Raw genomic sequence first — 25,075 nt, 5'->3', positions numbered from 1 at the left:
CTTTGACTTCAGAGAGTTATGACTGCAAATTATTATGTGTCAGCCTTCCAAATGAGGGGAAAAAAAGAAAGCAGATTGACTAGTAAACCAACATTACTACTGTTAAACTTGCATGGATAGCTTTAGATGTTTAAAAAAAAAATCATTTATACACACTTTCCAGCTAAACTGAAAGTTTGCCATCTATTCTTATGTTAAGCAACTAATAAAATATCCTCATGTTGATTTTAAATTCTACAGTGTTATGGCTGAGGTTGATGCTCAAGTTAATCTATTAGGAACTTCACAGTGGAATATAAAAAAACTACAGAGGTTGTAGAGTCTCTTTCTTTGGGGACATTCAAAACCCACCTGGACAAGTTCTTGTGTGCTCTACTCTAGGTGGTCCTGCTCTGGCAGGAGGATTGGACTATCTTTTGAAGTCCCTTCCAGTTCTGTGTGATTCTGTGAAGGATCATAAGAAGTATATTGTTTTATGTGGCCTTTCTTTGGAAATTTAAAAAAGGCACATCAACAGAAACCAGAGATTTTCACCTCAACAGAAATTAAAGAGAAATGTTGCTAAGTAATTGTCCTAGATTTTATGTAAAACAGGTCTTTCTAAACCTGACTTCATCCACTGTTGAGCATACCACTTCGGCTAACAAAGATAACTGTCAAACATAAAACATTCACACTTCTGAATGGCCTTTACATGAGAACCACGTAAAAAAATAGCACTATTAAACAGCATTAAAGCATACATTTAACAGACAAAGAACTGGCTAGGTGATAAATATAAAAAGTAGTCAAGAGTAGAGTAATGTAATTTGAATGAAAATGTAGATTTGTAGCTATAGCAGCAATTCCTGCACTACTGAACCATTTCATTAAATGGTTTGAAATATATGAAAGTGCCTCTGATGAAAAATTTGGATAACATAAGCACAAGGCATAGCTGAGAATGCTGAAGGCAGAGCTGTAGAGGTCCATCCCCCTACAATGGAGGGGATTCACCTGACCCAATAAAACTGTCTACTTCATGTATATCTAGCTATTTGCTTCACTTTAAGAGCCACCTACTTTTTATAGTCAAAAAGAGAGAAATAAAGACTTTCAAATGCTTGTGATAGTTCAGATTAGTAACATCCTAAAAGTGCCTGTTTCTCACCACTAATGCTAAGGAAAATACTATCTGACTCATGATGTTGTAAGTACTTGAAATTAGTTGAAATTACTTCTATTCATTATTTTTTTTAATAAATAAGTTATATATTTAGGAATAAAGAAAAGAAGTCAACAGAAACTGGTACTGAATATTGGAAAACAGAAGCTCTGGAAGAATTGACAGCTTGTGGTGAACATATAAAGAAACTCCAACTAGTTTTCAGAAACACTAAATACATGAAAAACAAGACAAGAGCTGTCAGTGTGTGCTCACAGGTCAGAAAGTCAGTAGGTTAAGGGAACTCTGCCCCTCTCCCTTTGTGAGATCCCACATGGAGTACTGCATCCAGCTCTGGGGTCCCCAGCACAAGAAAGAAACAGACCTGTTGAAGAGGAGGGCCACAGAAATGTTCAAAGGGATGGAGCATCTCTCCTATGAAGAAATGATGAGTTGAGGTTGGTCAGCCTGGATAAGAGAATGCTCGAGGGACATCTTTTAATGCTTAAAGGGGGCTTACAGGAAAAGCAGAACTAAACTTTTTACAAGGGCCAGTGGTGTCAAGACAAGGGGCGATGGTTTTAACTGAAAGGGGATGAAGCCTAGTCTAGTGGAAGATGTCCCTGCCCATGGCAGGGGTTGGAATAAGAGGTCTTTAAGGTCATTTCCAGTCCAAACCATTTTACGATTCTATGCTTATACTGGAAAAATTTAACTTAAGCTCAACACATTTATTTAAAGAGCAATAGATCTAATTAGTAGCAAAGTACAGTATAGAAGCTATTTTACTTCAGTATAGTGCACCAAAACTACAATGCAAGGATACTGCCTAAAATGAAACTGTCTACATTTTAATAAGGACATTGTAAAACAAAACTTAATGAAAGAGAAGAAATAAATGATTCAAAGGATGGGAAAATTTTCTCTCAGTAAAAGGCAAAAAAGCTCAAGCTGTTTAACTTTCCACTTGATGACTAAGAAGTGATTTGAATGCAGTGTTTAATATAGTAGAAAAGCCATAACAGAAACCACTGACTGTAAACTATTGCCAGACAGCTTTACACTGGAAATCTGGTGCATGTTAATAACAGTGAAAGCAGCATCAGAATGAACTGCCCAAGGAAATGATGGCTTCTCTGTTACCTGATGACTTTCAAGACTAAAGGTCTGGCAGCAATATATCAGTCTTTTAAACACAAATGTTCTTTAATCCAGTGGAAGCTGTTGGCTTAAGGAAATGTGACTAAATCTAATACCTCTTCAGACAGCCTGCTCTTAAACTTCTCCTGGCCTTAGCTACCCGTCTTGCTTCCTGTGGTTTAATCAGTGGAGAATAAAGATCAGTCAAGTACATGTGTACTGCCTGTGTTTCAATTTTGCCACAAGATCTACTGACACCAAATCCCTGAATTTACACAGGAACATATTTCTTTAAAATATCATTTAAACAGGAACTGGGGCTTTAGCATCAGGTGCCAAAGTGTGAAGAGAACAAAAGCACAGTGAAATATGCAATGAATAATATAGGTGGGTATACAAAAAGTGTTATGTTCTGTGATCACAAACATAAAGGAGCGCCTGGAACAGTGAGAAGTGGAGAAATCCCTGAGTTTGCAACTGACAAGACCTGTTGGATCAACACACCAGGAAAAACTGGAAGAACTGCCATGGAGATTGTGGTGGTTTAGCCCTGGGTGGTTTAGCCCAGATACCCACAAAGTCATTCTATGTCTCCCTCTTCCTAAACTGGGCAGAGAGAAATATAATAAGAGGTTTGTGAGTCCAGATAAGGACAGGGACATCACTCAGCAATTAGTGTCATAGACAAAACAGACTCAACTTGAGGAGAATTAGTTTGGTTTTTTATTAAAAACCAACCAAAACAGACCAGGGAGATGAGAAATAAAATCAAATCTTAAAACACCTGCCCCCACCCCTCTCTCCTCCCAGGACTTTCCTTCCTTCCTTCCTTCCCCCCCAGTGGCACAGGGGATGGAGGATGCAGTCAGTTAATTATAGAATCATAGAATAATTTCATCTGTGAGAAAAATTTAAGATCGAGTCTAGCTTTTGTCCTAACCCTATCAACCACTAGACCATTTCCCTAAGTGCAACATCCACCTGGCTCTTAAACACCTCCAGGGACAGTGACTCCAGCATCTCCCTGGGCAGCCCATTCCAATGCCTGATAGGAAAGAAATTCCTCCTCATATCCAGGCTTAACCTCCCCTGGCGCAACTTGAGGCTGTTTCCTCTTGTTCTATTGCTTGTCATTAGGGAGAACAGATCGACCCCTGTCTTGCTACAACTTCCTTTCAGGTAGTTGCAGAGTGATAAGGTCTCCCCTGAGCCTTCTTTTCTCCAGGATAAACAGTCCTAGATGCCTCAGCCCTTTCATATTCGAGACATGCGCCAAATCCTTTCCTAGTTTGGTAGGCCACCTCTGTATCCTCTCCAGCACCTCAATGTCCATCTTGTAGAGAGGGGTCCAAAACTGGGCACAGTATTTGAGGTGCAGCCTGACGAATGCCAAGTTCAGGGGAATGATCACCTCCCTGCTCCTGCTGACAACACTGTTCCTGATCCAGGCCAGGATGCCCTTGGCCTTCTTGCCCACTTGGGCACACTGCTGGCTCATGTTCAGACACTGTCAATCCCCACTACCAGGTCCCTCTCTGCCTGGCAGCTTTCCAGCCACTCCTCCCCAAGCCTGTAGCGCTTCTGGGGGTTGTTGTGGCCCGAGTGCTGGACCCAGCACTTGGCCTTATTGAAACTTATGGAATTGATCTTGGCCTAGCCATCCAGCCTTACAATTGACTGGCATTAGCCCTATCAGCTACAGAGGAAGCTTCTGTCAGATCTTTGTTTAAAGAAGCCACTCCTGTAATGTGCCCCACCATCAAAAAACTGGCCCAGATAAAACCACTACCAGATAGAGATGATGATGATCACAATTCAGTAGGTAGAAATTTCTCCCCAGCTCCCACCTCCTCCACTGGTACTTGATGTTCAAGGACAGCATCATAATTCTGGACACTAACACCACAGAAAAAAAGAAAAAAGATAGTGTTTTCTGAAAAGTTTTGAGTTTTATTCTCAGTGTCCTAGGTAACATTGATTTAAAATTTAAATTTCTGGCAGTTTAACTTATTTTTACTGCTTGTCATCAGTTCACTGATAACACTGTTCAAATAGCTGATTGATTCTTTCTCAGATGCATTTCAATGCCTGGACATATTTTCAACATACACTTATGTCCCTTTAAGCTCTTATGCTGATGACATCACCCATTAGTATGCCTTAACTCATACAGACAGAAGGAGATTTAGATGAAATTGTTGTGTGCCAAGAAAATAGCCAGGGAAAAAAAAAAAGTGTAATTTAAATCCCACATGGCATTAAAATTGTTCATTTAAATGGAAATGGCAACAAAAATTAATGCATAAGATTAATCATGTGTTTGTTTGTCTTTCTGTGCTAATTCTTTTTGATTGTGCATTCATTACAGAGATTGGTTAATGAGAATCCTGAAACTTTTATACAAAGAGTTTATTTTGTGTATACTGAAGAAGGAAGTCTGTAAAGACAAGAGACTGAGAATAAACACCGAGTTCATGACTCTCCAATCTGTGCTTCCAAAGATAAGCCATTTCATCAGAAAAACTCAACACTCCTTCTCCTGGCTGATGTCACTGCCCACTCTGTTACCCAAGTCACATATTCCTCTTCACTGACTGCCTTAGACTCTCACTAAGAGGAGAGAAACTAGTTTCTTCCTTTGTAGCTTATCAGGTCTCATTAAGAAGAGTTTTTCTTTCTGCCGATTCTGAAAAAAAAAAAATCACTCCCTCAAACTGCATGCAGCCAATTTTGTACCTCTTAGACTGGTATAAAAAACTGCTGGTTCATAGCATCAAACCTCAGAATTAATGTGTGAAATACATATAGGTTATGCACACAGTCCTTACTGCTGCAGGATCTAGAATTATACCAATAGTAGGCAATATTTGTTACAAGTAATATTTGCTTCCAAAGCAATCAGGCCATTAAATCTCAAGTCAGCAAAGACAGATAAAAAGCACATTCAAGAGAAAAGGACAAAATAGGTTTATGAATTAAGAAATAGTTCCAATGTAGAGAAAAGTATGGCAACAGAGCTAAGAATGAAAAAGAAAAAGAAATTATCTTTTCTAAGGAAAAAGAAAAGGAAGAAGAATAAAGCACAGAGGAGAATGCAGATAGGAAATGCATGAGATAAAAAGGAGGTGATTACAGAAAATGTACTTTACCATCTGGATAATGTTTGACACCAGCAAAAGCAAACAAGAATCTGAAGGAATACATGTTCCCAACACTAATTATACATCATAGCTAGTATAATGAAGACTTCTGTAGTTAAGGTTGGTTTCTAATTTCCATGCTATTCTTTTTTTCAGTTACTTGCAACATTTAATTTCCTTTCAGTAGCATCATGTCCTTTCTCCTTGACTAGTACATTAGAAAGTTCTCACTAATATCTCATGAAAGTCTTTCACTCAGATGAAAGATTATTTCAGAAACATCACTGGAATAAGGAGCTCATACCAAATGAGAAGTTTTGTCCAGGTCCACGAGTATTATCAGTGTCAGACTCAATCTTTTGATTTCCTTTGGCCTGTGGAATAGTTATATACAAACTATACTAAGGTACCAGAGAGTTTGGTTTTCTTAATCACCACAGTTGTTTTTCAGTATTATGTGCCTGAGATACCACGTTAAAATAGCAGTACTGGTTTTTCTGGCAGTGGCACCGAAAGGAGGACTCAGTATTGCATCCTGGGGTGACCAATAGCCTAGCTAGACTGAAGGCTGGCTGGAAGTTGCTATTAGAAAATTCCATATTTATGAAAATGATGTGAAAAGTGTAAACACATTATTTGCATGTCTTGGAATAGAGAACCGTGTGGCCTTCTGTTTATATTAAATGCATTGGTCTAGACACTGGACTGAGAAATTGTATCATTAATTTAATCTTGAATCCTCACTAAGATGAATGAATATTAAATCATTTCTCTTCATCAGTTTACCCAATGCATACAACAGCAGTAAATTACATGTATTTGACGTGACTTATCCTTTGGGGAATTGCCAGTGGATGGCTTCACTATGAGCAGACAGTATTCAGAAAATAATGTAATGCATTTTGAGCTCATTCCTAGGATTAAAGAGAAATAGTAAGTGTGTGAGATTGTGTAGTTGATCAAAATCTCACTCAAAGGACAGAATGACACAAACAGCAAGCAGAAACTTCCAATTAGCTTCTCATAAAACACTTCTGAGCTACTTTGATATATTCTCAATGTAGAGGCTTCGATGAATATTGCTCTTTGAACATTTTAATAGATATTAACACGTGTTCCATGACAAATTTGGATAACATCATCCCACCCTTCCTGTATTTTATTGTATATGCTGAGGTATCTGAGAACACAGGAGTATGAGAATCTATTGGCAAAAGAACACTCAATCTGCTGGGCATCTGTACAACTACAACCAATGTAAACATAAAGTGTTATTTAGCTGACAACAAACTTGTAAATATCATGACTGAGGCAGAAAGATACCAGTTGTCTGAGTATGCAGAAAAGGGATTAGTAAGATTTTGTCACGTTTTAGTCATACATCAGTCATAATCAATCTCTGTTGTAATTTAATTGAAGTAGTTGAAACCAAGCAAATAATGCAATACTTAAATGCAATTAAATGAGAAACAGTTTGCTTTCAATACAAATAATGAGATAGGCAATGAACATACTTAATCTCAGAATACACTTTCATCAAAATCTAAACTAGAATTAATGAGCAAGTTGAAAACCTCAAACATTCTCCACCAGTGGATCAGTAGAATAGTGTATGTGCACCTGACTGAAAATGTTACCTGTTTAAAAAAAACCATTGATTAGAATTTCCAACAGAAGTGCCATCTACTCAAAAAAAATTAGTACATGAAATGTGTATTTGATATGCATGTCTTTCAAATTATTAAGCTAATTTTCATTAGCAGTCCCTATATTGGCATGCTTTTGAGAGCTACAAATGGCTTTGCTCTGATTCATTTTGTGCGTCAGTATGTAATTTGATGACAGAATTAGCATTGATTTTTTTTTTAGCCTCTTCCCTTTCACTATTTACCTTCCCTCTGCTTTGCCTGATCACCTCACCAGAGATACATGTTATGTTAACCAGATTGAACATGGCCAATGCTAAAATAACTCAAGAATCCTGTTGTGCTCCAGTTAATGGAATGAGATACATAAGTGGGCCTAGAAAAGCCATGGAGAGTCAATTTTTTGCCAGTTAGTGGTGTGAGAGGCAAATTGGCTCCTTTAGCTCTATGACAGTGCAAATCTATTTCAAAGCTCTGTTGTACATGGCGTTGCCCTCCTCTTTGGATGTGGTACGGTCACACTGGTCCCTCCAGGAGACTGCTGGGAATGGATATTTAACACTGTACTATTTCCTGAATATTCTTTCTAAAGACAATTAAAATACTCTTTCTAAAGTCTAGTAAGAAATTCTGTACAGAAATAGAGGTGCAGCATTCTCTAACAAGTCAGTTGAATTCTCTACTGACTTTTTGGAACAATCAATGTCAGCATATTAATACAAGATGAAAACAAATGACCAAACTAGAATTATGCATCAATTGAAAGACTTAATCTCTCTCTACATAGTACGGCATGAAAATCTTAAGCTTTTTACAGCAATGATTAATTTTAAGTGAACAGCTTGCAGCTAAACTAGCAAAGCTGCAGTATTCAGCACCACTCCACTGAGCCTAGTTTTGTGCACCTTGTAAAATTTGTGCTTACTCCACAGACCTATTTATACTTCCTTCACATTAAATACCCAAGGACCCATAAAAATTTTCCTTTCAATCTGTGGGACCCTCCTGCATCTAAAGATGCATTTGTCACTTCATAAAATACATTTGTCGCTTTGGATTTAAATGTAAAAGATCAGAAGACTAAATTTTATTAAACCCGAATTCTCATTTTAGGAGAATGAGACACCACTTGTTCAAAACCTCAGACTCTACTTTCCATCATGATGAATTGCAAGAGAATTGAGACACAGTCTTCGCAATGTGTCTCCTACAAAGAAGTTTTCATAGTTAATCAGTCATCGTCACCCTTTATTCCCTAGAGAGAGTTGATTTCACATTGCTGGCACCCCAGTATCTACAGAGGCTGTAGGCACTTAAAAATCTTAAATTACATCACAATAGGTAACTCCCTCTTAATTCTATCTTTTCACATTACTCACTATGGTAAGAAAAGCATACACATTCCCTCCCCAAATCTATCTATCTCAAAGAAATACTTAAGTATGAAGATGAACACGTAGAAAAATCTGTGTCTCCTTTATGAAGCTGATCCAAGTTACTTCTGAATCTCTGTCCTCTGAATTATGTACTATGTTATGACATCAGATCTACAGACAGCCTAGGCATGCTAGGTATATCCAGTGCCATGCATATCTATGGTGTCCAGCCACAAGAAACATGGTTTGTCATTTTGTGCTAAGCAATTCACAAAAAGATCAGCAAGAAGAGGTTTCACTAAGATTAGAACTGTTATTCAACAGCTACTGTTTGGTAAACATATTTCAAGAAAGCATAAGATAATTTATTTCTTCCACCTGGAAGTGGAATGTTAAGTTTGTTTAACCTAAGACTGGCAGCTCAAGTAATTTAGACCATCACATGTTTATCTATCATTTCCTCTTTCCTTTGACTCTTCATTTGATTTCAGATTCTCAGATCCATAACTGAAGTGCTTACAGTAGTAGAAAATTCCTGGAATAATGAAGTATGACAAACTCAAGACAAATGTTTCAGACATCAGATTAGATGATTTACATTAGTCAGGGTCTAATAAGGTCAAGCCTTTAACCACTTAGCTTGCCATCACAGTTTTCAAAATAGATACTTTTGTTTTGGGTTTGGTTTTTTTGTTTGTTGGTTTGTTTTGTTGTGTTTTTTTTTTTTTTTAACAGAACATGAGTCAGTAAAAAGCTTGAGATTATTTTGCATTATTTCTCCTTTCATCAAGTGACTCTCTCAAGCAAAGACAGTTGAGGACTGAATCCCAAATTTGCCCTCTCCCAGCAGAGTAAATATGTTGAACTAAGCAACTCCTTTACGCATACATAGTTATGTACTAATTTGTCCTATAGAAACAAGCTCTACATATGTACATATTATATGTATTATGGGATGAAGCTGGAACACAAAAAGTTCCACTTAAATATAAGAAAAAACTATTTCACTGTGAGGGTGACGAAGCAGTGGCACAGGCTGCCCGGAGGGGTTGTAGAGTCTCCTTCCTTGGAGGTCTTCCTTGGAGGTCTGTGCAACCTGATCTAGATGAACCTGCTTCTGCAGGGGTGTTGGACTAGATGATCTCTAAAGGTCCCTTCCAACCCCTACCATTCTATGATTCTGTGATCCTATATTCAACAAAGAGACAGTCTAACATAGGGGTGTGTCTGAATCATCCTCTGCAAGCCTGTGAGGACAAGTATATCTCCACTCCTAAGAACTTTGATGTGACTTGTGCTTTGAAAGCCAAATGCACCTGTGTTTAAAATACATTATTTAAAATATTATTACTAAGTAAATATTAAATGATATTTGTAAACTATCTACAATCAACACAAAACTAAGAAAGCAAGAGGAGAGAAACTTTAACAAGATTATAGATTCTATACGCAGATGCTAATTATAGGCAACTTAACACTTTTTTCTTCTTTCTTTTCCTCCTTTCCCGTATCTTTCTCACATAGTTCAAACTCTCTCTTCCCTATATGGTGCCTCTCTATAGAGCCTTTCCACCTACTTCTTTCTAATTTTTAAACAATTTATCCTTGTCTTCTGCCCCAACTTCCCCTCTTATACCAAGTCATTCTCTTTACCAATAGACATATGAACCTGGGGAAAAAAATTTAGCAGTGTTTCTCGGTCAGTGTTATTGTCTCTTCTTGGGTCAGAAAGCTGACCTAAGAGGAGATGTTTCACTCAGAGATCAATTCAAAGCTTATTCAAAAGCTACCTCTCTTCCAGTAGCTAAAGCACCGACATTCATAGAATCACAGAATGGTAGGGGTTGGACCTTTAGAGGTCATCTAGAACAACTTTGGAATTTGCTCAGCAAGTACATAATTTGAACTACTGAATTACTAGGAAGAAGGGAAGCAAATAGTAAAATCTCAAAGATTTAAAAATATATCTTGACTCATAACTCAAGAAGTCACTCGTTTCAAAAGTCATAGGAAGGGGTTTATACTCTGTAAACATAGTCTGCTGATACCAGACTCCAACCACCTCCAAGTTACAGTTCTCTTTTCCTTCCATTACACTGGAGAAGGATGGATAAAATTTAGCTATTTGTTACAGATCCAGATATTTTTTCCTCATTATTTCTTGAAATGCCCTTCTGAAATTCAGATTATGACTTCACGCTTCTGAACTTTTCAGAAGCTGAGTTTCTCAGCTCCTTAGTGCTATGTAATGTTGACTTCACACAGTAATTTAAAGATTGTCTAATAACTTATAAGATTACAGGAGACTGATGTTTTTATGATTCTCTAGCCTCAGAAGCTTTGGGATAGTCTTTCAGAGTTGGAAAACATTTGTATCTGTCACAATAGCCAGCTGCTTATCCAATCTAAGTTAACTTTATAAGTAAATAATCAAGAAATACCAGATATTTCAAGTAACCAAGTTTTAATGGAGGTAAGTATGCTTTAGCCTCATCCAGAGGAGAGGGGGAAGGAGAGGGAGAAGGAGACTTAAGAACAGTCTGTTATCACAAGTTGTCCATGTAAGTTTCTCTGTGAAATAAAAGCAATACAGAGGGTCTATAACTGAAGTCTAGCAATTCTTAAGTTTCACAGGTATGAGAGATAATTTCCTCTTTCTTAAAAAGGGCAGATTTCTTTACACTAGTGTAAGCTATCTTTCATCCAAGTTACTAGTACACATCCCACTGTTTCCATGAGGCAGATGATATAGGGGCCAGAGGGCACATGAACAGATGTGGTCTCCTCTGAGAGGAAATATGGATAATATTCAGCAGTGCAGTGAGGTTAGGGCTTACTCCAGAAACCAGGGTTAGTGTATGGTCAGGACCACACATTTGTTCTACAGCAGGCTATGGGAATTTAAGCTGACACGAATATTCATCACTTTTGTTTTCATTTCTGAAGAATGCAGAAAGAACTTTCTGCAACTGCACAGCTACACAGGGACCTGTTGGAGCCCTCAGAATTTGTAGGAGTTTGGACAGAAGGGACTGTGAGACTGAAGCCACTGTCATCTCAGAAAAGTTAGATCTGAGCTACCAGCCTCCATGGCAAGTCTTCACCTAATGTGATTTAAAATAATTGAACCAACACCCCTCCTACTTTTTTAAGTTTATGTAATGGAAATGACAACTGACCCAGTACCACAGACTACAATTATAATTAACAGGAGACTTTTCTGAGAAATGTCTGTGGTGCCTTGGGGAACAATGTAGGTCACAGCATCAATTAAAAGCAGAACAGCCTCTTCATTGCCTCTGTAACATTTAACCCCAAACCATTTTGTTGTTGTAAGTTAAACAACTCATTCTGCATTACATCTTAGGAGTGAAAAAAATCAAGAATAGTTTGCTTAAAAACTCATTTCAAGCTCCAACACTCACTTAACCCCATATAACATGGGCAAGTAATACAGAATCATCTGGAGTACTGTGTCTAGTTCTGGGCTCCTCAGCTCAAGAGGGACAGAGAACTTCTGGAGAGAGTCCAGCGCAGGGTCACTAAGATCAGGGGACTGCAGCATCCTTCTTATGAGGAAAGGCTGCAGGAACTGGGGCTGTTTAGTCTAGAAAAGAGGAGACTGAGAGGAGATCTTGGGAGAGACCACGGCCAGAACAGCTGACCCAGGATGACCAAGGAGCTATTCCATACTATATGATGTCAGCTCAGTAATATAAACTGGGGGAGAGGAGCAGGAAGGGAAGGCAAGATTCATTTTTGGCATTCCCAAAGCAACAGCTACGTATACCGAAGCCCTGCTTCTCGGGAGGTGGCCGGACATCGCTGCTGATGGGAAGTAGAGTAACAGCTTTATCTGCTTTTGCTTCACTCCTCACATGTGCAGCTTTGCTGCTTCTTTATTAAACTGCTTTTATCCCAAACCATGAGACTCTCATCTTATTTTCCCCCCTTCCCTGGTTCGCTGAGGAGGTGGGGGATAAAGTGGTGTGGTGGGCAACTGGCATCCAGCCAGGGTCAAACTACCACAGAGACACCACAAAGGTGGTGACATAACAAGGAAACGGAAAATACATTTATAAAGTGCACCTTCAACTCCTCTACTACTCAAGAGTAATCATAAGTAATAAGAAGGTACTGCAGGCAAAATTAGACCTCCTGAAACTCATGCAATTTCTTTGCAGCACAAAATGTCTTTACTGAGAAATGAGTAAGTTCATAATTCTATAGGCAAGAGCAAAGACTCATTTCAGAAAACTTAGCAGGGGAAAAAAGCTAAATAGCTATGTTAGTTAATAAATATGCCCCTGAGTACACAAAAGAAGTGGATCTGTACATCAGAGAAGTTGCAATTTAGTAAAATTAGATTTTGCGTCTCAAATTCTGTGTTCTCTACTGCATTTTTCATATTGCAATACAGGAGATCAGTTCTCTTTTCCCAGTTGAAAAGTTCAGATTATACAAATTTATTTCATCTTATATATTTTGTATGTCCAAAGAACAGCAATGAAATTCATGAGGGGTCTTTTGAGGGCTGGCTGAGGGAGCTAGGAGTGTTTAGCCTAGAAAAGAGGAAGCTGAGGGGCGACATGAGTGCTCTCCTGACAGGAGGTCGTACTGAAGTGGGGGTTGGTGTATTTTCCCAAGTAACAAGCAATAGGACAAGAGGAGATAGCCTCAAGTTGCATCAGAGGAGGTTTAGAATGGAGATTAGGAAGTAATTCTTCACTGAAAGGACTGTTAAACACTGGCCCAGGCTGCCCGGGAGGTGATGAAGTCACCATCCCTGGATATATTTAGAAGATGTGTAGATAAGATGCTGAGGGATGTGTTTTGGCAGTAGGCTTGGCAGTGTCAGGTTAGTGGTTGAACTGGATGATCTTAACAGTCTTTTCTAACCAAAACAATTCAATGACTCTCTGAATGTCAAATTCTGATTAGCCCTGTATCCATCACTATAGCAACTCAATGTCATTATTAAGGAGTAGGATTCTGCTGTTGAAAGATTTCTGCAAACTGAAAAAAATGGAGGAGCCAAGCTTTAGATTCTAATCTGAGTGTAAAGCAAGAGTCAACAGACATACATCATTGCTCAATAGCTCTCATCAGGATTTCACCAGTCTTAGACCTCTAAATACCTAGCTGTTGACTTTTTTAAAACATTAAGGCAAAGACAGATTTTGCTGGTGAATTAAAAAAAAATGCATGAAAATGTTTTTTTTTTTTTTTTTTTTTTGAAGGATTCATAATCAAGTAATGGATCCTTCCCTGCTTGCTTCACTGGAAAGAAGAGTACTTTTCTCCCAGAGAATGATATAGAATGCGTAGGATGAGAATAAGCAAAGGTTATTTATTTTAGGTGCAAGTCAGAGAAGGGAGACAGAAAAGAAATTCTATGATGGGGTGTAGAGGGAGAAAAAAACCCCAGAGCAAATTTAAATTGTACTTTCTCTAGTAGTTGATCAGTGCATCTATAGACTTGCAGACCAGGAGGTCTCATTTTCTTCTTACCTCTAAGTGTTCTAGGATGTTATTGTACGAGACTGTCAATCACCTCTCCGAGTATATGTGTAATGGTTGTACAAAAATGAATCAGTTATATGTAAAAAAAGAGAGAAAGACTCTAAAGGTTCTTCAGGCAGTGTGGTGGTTCTCAAAACAGTTTTCAAGAGATAGGAAAATGTACTTTTCTTTTGCAGGTAGGAAAACAATGGCAAAGAGAATGAAGCAAGCTGACAAGACTTGAGATTAGTTGTAAAGACAGGAATTGAAACAACGTATCTTGTCTTCAATCTCATTTTTAGAGACCACACAATCTTCAACCCGTTACATAAAATACCACTGAGATGTAGATGGCACACACAGTACTGACACAACTCTCAACCAAACCTTAAACTCAAAATTTTAATCATCATTTTGCTACTAATGAATACAAATCAATAATGGAAAATTGATTCAGAAATCTATGGTCTTGGAAGGATTTAAACTTCATCCTTGACATGTGAAGGCCAGGAGATGGCTGTACTGAGCTTTTTATTTCATCTGGTGTGTTATGGAGGAAAAAAGGACACATTTTCACAAAAAAAAAAAAAAAAAAAAAGAGATAGATCTCCAACAAGATCACAACAAAGCAAATCTAAGAACCTCATACAATATTATGACCTTTTTCCCTTGGACATTAATAACACAAGCATGGATGACAAAGAATACAGGTGTCACTTGAGGAAGAAGCCTTTTCAAGTAAGTGGACAACAGCAAAATTTCAAAAGGTAGTTGTATGAAGCATGTCTTCTAGCTTCTTCATAGAGTGATTTATGGCTGCACTACAGAGCAAGCTGCAAATCTCAGACCAAGGAAAATACAAAATGAGAAAAGCAGTGCCAGGCTTCATTCATCCATAGGATGGAAGTAAAAAGGAAGTAAACGCTCTCATTAGACCAAGTATCACAACTCCATATTTCTTCATTTGAATCAGTGGCCGTGGAAGAAGGTGATAAACTGCACTAGTTACATGAGTTGAATCTTCCTCAACTATATTATCTAATACAACATATTTGCTGAAGAAGCTTTTGCTGAGTCTGCTAGAGCAAAAAACGGGTACCTAAAAGATTCAGGATTTAAAGCTGAGGGTATCATTAGATCAAGGAGTTTAGCCTAATGTACTGCAGCACTTAACACTGACAACAATAATTTGTCTTAAACTAAAGTGGGGGTATCTATTTCTGAAAAGCACCTAATCTGGAAAGCATAATGAGATTGAGATCTACCACTTCTCTCCATAGTTTGTCCTATATTCTCACTGCTAAAAACGTGTGCCCAGCATCTGTTTGCTTTCACCCCGAATACATATTCGGTTTTCTCTCTTACTCTGATGAGTCTCACAGGTCTACACTGTCATTATTAAGTCATGTCTCTTATAATATATACACACTTCATATATTTTATAAGTATATAAATTACAAGTATACATATTTGACATACATATACTTTATATTGTTATACATTTTATAATCATATATAAAAAGTATAGACTCTAAAACTCGGCATGGTATTGCCACAACCTCACTGTTGCACATACAAATAAAAACACCTTCTTAACTTTGAGTCTTGTTGTTAACATTCAAAGTTCACAGTACAAGCCCTGCTGAGTTGCCTATTCTTTCCTCTGGAACATATTTAGTGTTGCTTATTTGCACTGTAGGTGTCTGCTTTGTCTATCTGTAGCTGGCATTGCTTCCTTCTGTCTGTTTAATAGTTCTCTTCTAGGTAATAATAAAGTGTTTGAGTGGCATGCTTACAGGGCTAGGCTGAAAACTGGATTTCTCTGTATGACTACTGTGTCCTCTTTTTCCTGTTTTTTCACTCTCCACATCTTCTGCAAATTTTACTGTCCAAGACTCCATGCTGCCTTCCAAATGATTTGTGAAAATAATGAAATATATTCTCAACATCCAGTGCTAAATTGTGGAAGGTTTTCCCTCCAAATCTCTATGTAAAGTTCATTTATCATTGACTGGTACTTAGAGATGTTAGTCCTTAAGGAATAGTATTTTGATAAACCATACTATTAGTTATTTACACCAGATACAAAGTAAAACAAACACCTTACAAAAGCTTAAACAACATCTAGGACAACTCATCGAGCAAATTCACATTCTGAAATAAAGTTTCTCTAATGCAATTGCTTTGTTTTAAAACTATGCTGGCTATCATTAATGTATTCCTATCATTTTTTTTTAATGCTGCCTTTCTTAGCTAAATCCTTATTAATCTTTCCAATAGTTTTGGAAAGGGCTGATGTATTGCTAACCTATGTTGCAGCATAATAAGCAAAGGTAAAAATAATAGCATGATACTCACATTCCATCTCTCTGTGATTTAACAAACATCCCAACAGATCTTTTCAGCCTCCTTTTTTAAGGCTCCTAGGTGAAAGTCATCAAGTAATGAGCTTTCTGCTTGATTTATCTGATTACTGACAGATGTTGTTTAACGTGCTTTTAAAGATTCAGTGCTGTTTGCATAGTAGGGACACTGGATATTTTACCACCATATGGGCTTGTTAAGGAGCAAACTGCACTTCCCTCCCACTGTGTGCCACTCAATATTGAGGAGGTATCAGTTTTTGTTCATCTTTGCATGAATAAATGACATAATAAATTAAATAGTGATTGACTGACTTAATTTTTTCTTCTTTTGTGTATTACAAAAAAGCATCAAAAATTAGTTATGTGCATCCAAAAGCTTTCTCAAAATCTTAGGAGACAGAAATTGAATGCCCATCTGATATATACTGTAAAAGTTCTTCTCTACTACACTTGCCACTGAATTAATCCTGAGTTGCCACCCTAAGTACCACATATTTTCAGCCCTTATATTTAGGAAAAATTACCTAGACATCCTAAGCTATTATAAATTGTTGTCCAGCTGGCAGAGAGCTGTGCAAGGGTCATTCAGAATTGTCATCTGCCTTATTTATCTGTGTCTTGTTAAGTCTGAAATCAAAGGATAGCAATTTGGACATCAACAATATATCACTTTAGACTACTTTTACCAGAAATAGCCCATTAGTGTGCATTATCCTGATATCTTTAACTGCCTTCTTTTCCTCCTGAGATTGCAAAGGACCTAGCTGGCATAAAACCAACATATCAAGTTTCTCACACATCTATTATCATAATGGCAGTAGGTCATATGCTGAAAACTGAGAACACAAATGCAACATAAACTAAAATGAATGTTTTGATTAGACAAGTTTGTGGAGGCTAATATCCTGTAGCAATAAAGTCACTGGTATTTTTGTTTGATGTGGAGGTTTTTGTAACATTATTTTAAATGACAATTCCTCTATCAAAAAAGCTCTTTGATAAAACAAAACAAAAAAAAGAACAGAAAACCAAATAACTCCAACAATGCTCTTGTCTGCCAGGCTCTTCAGGTGCATGATAGCAACACTATTCCACACAAATATACTTAATCTTCCTGTCCTATGCCCCAGGTTGGTCCTTCCTGTTACACCTCAGAAATTGATTGCATTACTACAAAGGCAACAGACAATAAAAAGAACCATAAAAAAAATATAAAGTTTCCTGTCCAGAAGAGACATCTAAAGTTAAGACATTTACATCCAAGTTATTTGACCATAAAGAATGCCTAGACAATGGAGACAGAGAATAATTTTCATAGCACGATCTGCCTCCATATAAAGGAGACATCCAAAACAGGTTAGAAGAACTGCATTCAGGAAGAGTGTCTCCATTGACTGCCATGGCAATATTAGTGGCTTCCTCAAATGTCAAAAATCAGGTGAAGCCAAATTATTTTCTTAATAGTCCAAATGGTTTTCAGTTTGGTCAGCCTGTAGCTGAGGCTTCTTATATGCCACAGCATCTTGGCAATTGAAGCATTCAAACAAACATATTTTTAACTTTAAACAGGTGCTTTTGAGTCTTGGGGAGCATTGGTAAGAAAAATTGGCAAAACTATGAAACAGTAATCCAGAAACTATTTCCTTTCCTCATTTCTCACAGCTGAATTCACTACTCTCACCTGTGCATTAGTCCATTCCATTTCAGGGAAAGGTCCCAGCTGAAGGCCTCTACCTGTAGGATTTTCTTCCTCTTGGCCTTTCTGGAAGTACATAGAGACATCTACTCAGGACATGTTCCAAACTTAAATTTTTCATGGTGTTTGCATATGGTGCTTAACTGTGTGGTTTTTTGCGTCCCAGGTTGTTTTATTGGCAGGCTGGGGGCTGATTTTTGCTACAACTGCTTTGGGAAATAACCTGGCATACTATCTATTCCCTTCAAGATGTAAATATGTGTTAATGTATGTTGAATTGTCTAGAGGCTTTTTAACAAAACTGAAATGGCATTATATTATATATTTTAAACATGAACTGTTATTATTGATTATAAATATCTATGGAATACCTATTTATTCTTCAACAGAGAACAAGTAAGGGATATCTATTTTATAAGATTTTACACTGTACTACTATATTTAAATTTATTCTTAGTGTACAACATCTACCAAACTCAAGTAATTATAGCAAATCAAGTAAAAAAGCTACAAGGGATAAATAAACATTCTCTTGACAGTCCACCTCTTCCTTAGCTAAAATTAGAAATAACCCTGTTGCTTCTAAATTTTAAACCCCACTCTTAATTAAGACTATGAATTAGTGAAGTTTTAGCAGTAGGAGACTATACATCTGCTTTTAATGAACATTAGGCTTCATTTCCTTTTTTTGTGAAACAGAAAATCTGCAATGAAGTCAGACTCCCACCTAGGCATGAGTCAGTGCCGTTGTAGAAAACACATGAGGCCTTAACAAACAGCATCAATATGGAAGATCCCTTTCAGTAAAAGAGAGACTTTGGTTGCAAGGATTGCAGTTTTTCTTAATACCAGATGTTACAGAATGTTTAATATCTAAGGTAACTGCAAAGCATTTTTACAAAGGCCCTGTTCACTGTGATGCTTATGTAATGCTGACCCTCACCTGGTTGTGCATTTCTTTAAAGACATTTTGTTTCTATATGACTAAAGAATGCAACTTTTAAAAACCAAAAAGGACAAAAAAGTTAACACTTTTTCACTCTCATTTTTAACTGCAAGCGTAAAACCAGTAGGATAACAAGACATTCAGGGAAGTCTTGAAAGACTGTTGATAAAGAATCCCTCTTAATTGTCAAGAAACTTAGAGTTTAATATTTTTTAATGTTACGTATAGTCTAAGGAAAACAGACTTCTAGCTCCACATTGAAGGATTACTGCTCTCATACAAAAGCATTCTTAAGAACTGAAGCTTAGATTGATCCTGTTAAACTTCAGGCATTTAGATGTGTCTGCTGGGAGCAGAGTCCTTTGAGACATGGGAAAATCCTGAAAGTGGCTCAAGGCTGAAATGCACTGAGTCACTCTTTGGAGGATGCATTCCCACCTCAATGAAGTGGGATGAATTGAGGTTTGAATATTCAATTGAGCTCATATGGACAGGATTTTTAACACAGCAAAATCTGGAGTAATTTTTTTTAAAGTACTATGAGTGGCTGTGGATTCCTATACAACAGGAACAAGCCAACCAGGAGTGACCGAGAGACATTTAAGGGATAAGTCCACAGGGGATGATGCACACTAAACATGAGCCAGCAATGTGCCCTCATGGCCAAGAAGGCCAATGGCATTCGGGGATTCAGCAAGTGTGTAACCAGCAGGTCAAAAGAGGTTCTTCTCCCCCTCTACTCTGCCCTGGTGAGGCCTCATCTGGAGTCCTATGTCCAGTTCTGGGCTCCGCAGCTCAAGAGGGACAGAGAACTTCTGGAGAGAGTCCAGTGCAGGGCCACCAAGATGATCAGGGGACTGGAGCATCTTCCTTTTGAGGAAAGGTTGCGGGAACTGGAGCTGTTTAGTCTGGAGAAGAGGAGACTGAGGAGGGATCTCATTAACAGTTAGAAATATCTAAATGGTGGATGTCAGGAGGTTGGGGCATCCTTTTTTTTTCTGTTGTATCTAGTAATAGAACAAGGAGTAATGGGATAAAGCTGGAACACAAAAGGTTCCATTTAAACATAAGGAAAAACTATTTCACTGTTGAGGTGAGGGAGCCCTGGCACAGGCTGCCCAGGGAGGGTGTGGAAGCTCCTTCCTTGGAGATCCTCAAGACCTGTCTGGACATGTTCCTGTGTGACCTGATCTAGGTGAACCTGCTCCTCCAGGGGTGTTGAACTAGATGATCTGTAAAGGTCCCTTCAAACCCCTACCATTCTATGACTCTATGATTTTCACCACAATGAATATATGTAGTTTAGTTTGTGGGTTTGATTCTGGAGACTTTTTAATAGAAATGTGCAGTTTCATAAACACAGATTTAAGAAATGCTAACAGAGCAGTAAGCACTGCTCTGATGGAGGAAACATTAAATGTAAAATTAGAGAGTAAGAAACATCTACATAGAGATCATTAACTAAGGACAAGCCAAGAATAAGGTTCTGTTGCAGGATGGTCTCCTTTCAAGATATGAATGATTTCTGTGTATGAGGACATGATGTGCTGGAATCATTGATGACGAGACATCAGCAGAACTGTAACAGTTTGGGGGCACTGTGTTTTAAGGTAGATACTGAAAAAAACAAAGGAAATCTATAGGAAAGGAAAAAGAGTGATGAGAAATTCAGAAACCACAACCTAGGGAAGACTGGAAACAGGATATTACATGAGGATAGTGATCAGTTTTCTCTACTAAGGACAGAGCCTAGAGAAATCATCCTAAAATTGCTACTGTGAAAAAATGTCTCTATCTGCTAGGGTGCTGAAATATTGAAACAAATTATTTCCATTCCTACACACTATGACTCCATAGCTTTCATCCATGGGAAGTCTATTCCCTAGTAATTTCTGCCAGCTAATAGCAAAAGCACTTTCCTCTCTACTAATTAAAAATAATAAGAGTGATAACAAAAACCCATATATATACTTATTTTCACAGTGTCATTATATAAATGGCTCCAAGTAGTTATACAATGCAAAAAGATAACTTTCTTTGTAAAAACAGGCTTTTGAATAAGTTTACTCAAATGCAAGTATTAGTGTTATAGTGTTAGAGTTAGTGTTTATAAACAATATTATTCATAGGCATGATAATGATGTGTATTACAGGACAACCCTAAGGGTGATACTGAGTTTCTTAGATATAGCTGTCTTGTGTCATCAGATACACTAAGGTATAACTTTGTATCTCCAGCTGTTGCTTCAGAAAGGTATGGGTTTCCTTCTGTCTTTTCTGACAGTCACATGCACATCTGAGATATTGTAAAGCATCTAAAATAGCACTAGATGCCTATCTCAGACAACTGAATCTCACCTCAAAAAAGTCATCTTTGTGGGTTTTTTGAAGAATATCTTCCCTTTGCTAACAGACATTGTCATTAATATTAGTTATCAATGAGTATATAGTTTAGATGTAAAGCTTTAGGGTTTATTACACAGAAAATCTAAATCTCCTGCTCCTTAGTAAAACAAAAAAATAAAAAGAGATAGATTTCAAGCTACCTTAAATGTTATGCATGACCTTGACAGTTGTCATCCCTTGGGAGAACTCACTTTTTAAAATCCAATTTTACACAGGACTTGTAGATTAACAAGTTTTGGTGTGTATTTGGGGGTTGGACTAGATGATCTCTAAAGGTCCCTTCAATCCTACCATTCTATGATTCAATGTATTCCACTTTTAGAGAGATTTAAATACCTCTATAGGCTGTAAAGCCTTGTTAATCTGTGGATTAAGGAAGGATCCATTCAATGCCTTGGAAAAAATAACACAAATATTAAATACTGTGAAATGTCTTGGTTCAATAAAAATTACCTTCATGCTAGAAAATTATACACCATCATAGGAGTCAGGCACACAAAGAAAACTGAGGAAAAGAAAATTTTCTGTTTAAACAAGTTCTTTATAAGGTGAAGATCTCGTAAAAATCTCAAACAAAGTTTTTATCAATCTCATTCAGAGGGCAGAGGTACTGCTATGCCAAGTAACATGCTTGTCATAATGCTTGTCAAATTGAAGTCTGTTCCTTATGCCAATGATGCAATTACTGGAATAATTCTGCCAAATTTACACATATGCAACTACTAGCCACTAAAATCAGCATTTAGCATGAAGTGATGAACTTTTGTGGTAAATAATTGCTTTTAAAATGAAAATTTCAATTGTGTCAAGTGACGAGGGGAAGGCAAGTTTCAATGAAAAGCTCAAAAATATATAGGAGGTCACAATTTATTTTTAAAATTTGAATCTTTCTTCTTACCAGTTTATAACAGAATAATGAACAGTTGATAGCACATTGGAAGTAAGTCCAAAAATACTTTTAAAACAGGCCTGTGAATGAAATAAAAATTCAGGAGCAGCAGATGGGTTTAACTGCTGTTAAATTTGGAGTGGTTTTCAAGAACATGTTGTATGTAATAATAAATAGCCAGAGACATAAAGTTTCCCCAGTAGTTTCAATCCTGAGTGTACAAGCTGAGTGCTTTCAAGCTTTGGCTCACTGAAGCAACCTTACATTTTACCCTTGTCTACAGCAGCAAAAATGCTTGTTACTGACAGTGTGTGTCAGCAGCGGGTGCAATTAAAGCAGTGCTGAACACAGTTTCACAAGCAGGCAGGTTTCACATGGGTTTTCTGAAACAAGAATAGTTCTTGGCTATGCTTGCAGGTTAATCACATACAGCAACAGCATATTCATTGTCAGCAGTGGATAATTACGCTAGTGTACACAATGCCTCAGTTTGTGCATATGTTTTACATAATAACCATGTTATGAATTGCTTCCCATTCCAATTTTTAATCTGGATGTGGGAATCAGGATGGTGTGCTGCATCTAGTATTTCTGCAGTCAGGATCTGGCTGCTTCTGTGGTTCACACCCCATTGGTTTGAAGCAAAAGTGAGAGTCCCAAAGGCCCAGGAAATTGGGCAGTAATTTTTCTGTTTGTGCTGAAAACAGTTCTGGTTTCATCTCCTAATATACCAAAAAATGACTTCAAGTGGCAGCTATGACTAAGTTAAAGATTCTACTCTTATTACCATGTATCATTATATTTGACTGACACAAATATTTCTGACTTGGAATGAAACTAGAATTTATAAAGCCATACAGTAATGTGCAGAGGCACAAAGAAGAGTTAAAAAAAAGAGTGCAACTGGAAGAAAATAAAATCTACATTGGGATCTAAGAACAGAAGAAAAACCTCATGTTGCTTTTATCTTCTATTAAGCCAATTGCTTGTGTAAAAACAACTGTTTGTGAGGAATTGTAGAAAACAGCATCATTCAGTCCAAAGAAATCTCTTGAGCTCAGTGTAAACCTACACTTTAATATATATGTCTGACTGTATAGATCCATCAAGGATGATCCTGGTAATTTAGTCTATAATATCAATATCTACTTAATAGTATTTTGAATGAGCAGTAGGAAAAGGCAGTAGCAGGGGAAAAAATGGGAAAAAAAAAAAGGAGGAAGAATTAAGTGAAAGAACTGTATCAGATACAAACAGAGATGTCAGATCTTTGTATGAGTTACCAAGTCTATGCTTGATCTGTTGCTTGCCTGTTACTTTTCACTGCTACTCTGGAAAATCGTATTTTCTAAACTGTCATCCCGTAAACCAGCCCTTTTCCAATTAATTATCTCCGTATAAACAAATATTGAGATAACTAGTGCAAAACCACATCTCTCTAATCCTATTATTACACTCCATTCATTAAATGAATGGCATTAATTGAGCCTACTGATGCTTGTGGGGCATTCAGTGATCACTTGGTGCCCAAGGGTCTTCTAAAAGATTTTTCTCTCCCATGTCTGGTACTTACTGCAAGGCTCAGAAGCAAGAGATCACTCTATTGCCTGGGAAGCTCAGGCATTAAAGCAACAGTCCCCAAAGCATGTCTTTCATTCCCATTCCAAAATTAATGGTTAAAAAGTACCAGCTGTATAAACTCACATATTTTTGGTCAATCTAATAAGTAACCTTACCAGAGGAGCAGAATTAGTTTGGAGGTTCCCAGACCTATTGTTTCTATTCAATGTATCTCAACTGAAATATCCCTGCTACACCTGTCAAATGGATGCAAACACATTTGCTTTGGTTGCTCCCTGTTCAAGCTGCTGCCTATGCTGGTTAGTTCAACTAGTTGCAGTACTGTAACACTATTACTCCTGGAAATGGCCATATCACGATAAAAAAGGGTGTTGAGTAACACGCTCAAGGCTGGACCCTCACCATCCTTGCTCTTAGATGTTACTTGAAGCCTTGGCTGGTTTGGGTCAGTCCAGCTGACTCCCTCCAGGACCAAATCACTCTAGAAGGGCCAGATTTAACTAGTATGAACATGAGTCAATGTGCAATCTTCTCTTTAGCAGTGTAGATACAGTCACTTTCTACTCTCAGAGATGTACAATAGCACTACCTGAAGTAAGAGTACTCAAGGTTTAAAATTGTAGTAATTATTTTGCCATGTCTTTTTGTTTTCCCATTTGCAAGTCTCCAATGACTTTAGGGGTGGTTTCTAGCAATTCAAATGTACTTCTGTATTAATCAGAGTTATTAATGATGACAGCTTCACTGGAGTCATCCTGGAATTTGAAAGTGCTGAATATGTATCATGGTCTGTCTGGATTTGCAATAGTAGTTTTGAGAATTTTTGGACATTATTTTCACCAGTCATTTAGATAGGAAAATATGGGCATGAGATTACATGATTAAAAACAAACTTTATTGAAAAGTGCTTAAACTCATGTTCAGTAAACTGGTCTGCTCTTGGATATTACTCAGCCAGTTTTACTATGAACCTTTAGAGTTCATCTAGTCCAACACCGCTGCAGAAGCAGGTCCACCTAGATCAGGTCACATAGGAACATGTCCAGGCAGGTCTTGAAGACCTCCAAGGGAGGAGACTCCACAACTTTATGCTTTGCATAAGGCCAGGTAGATTATGTCAGTTACTCTTTACTTATCACCCAGCACTGCAACCCAAGGCCACCAAATTTGTCAGGCATGATTTGTCGTTAGTGAAACCATGCTGGCTGTCATCAACCACCTCCTAATTTTCCATGTGCCTTCT

At 37.6% G+C, this 25,075-nt stretch overlaps 1 protein-coding gene across 2 annotated transcripts in view; it reads right to left on the bottom strand.

Annotated features, from left to right (window-relative positions):
• Positions 1-25,075, bottom strand: part of DLG2 (discs large MAGUK scaffold protein 2) — a 1,019,609-nt gene that overhangs the window by 598,253 nt on the left and 396,281 nt on the right. Inside the window, exon 8 of one of the 2 annotated variants that reach the window (XM_061990809.1) lies at positions 17,996-18,076. The exons of the other annotated variant lie outside the window; for it this stretch is intronic. Coding sequence (XP_061846793.1) covers positions 17,996-18,076 — 81 coding nt within the window. The remainder of the gene's footprint in view (positions 1-17,995; positions 18,077-25,075) is intronic. 2 annotated transcript variants of the gene reach the window in all.

The sequence above is a fragment of the Colius striatus genome, chromosome 1 (genome assembly GCF_028858725.1).
Source record: "Colius striatus isolate bColStr4 chromosome 1, bColStr4.1.hap1, whole genome shotgun sequence".
Lineage (NCBI taxonomy): Eukaryota > Metazoa > Chordata > Aves > Coliiformes > Coliidae > Colius > Colius striatus.
Note: the sequence above shows the minus strand (reverse complement) of the source record. Positions and strands in the feature narration are given on the sequence as shown.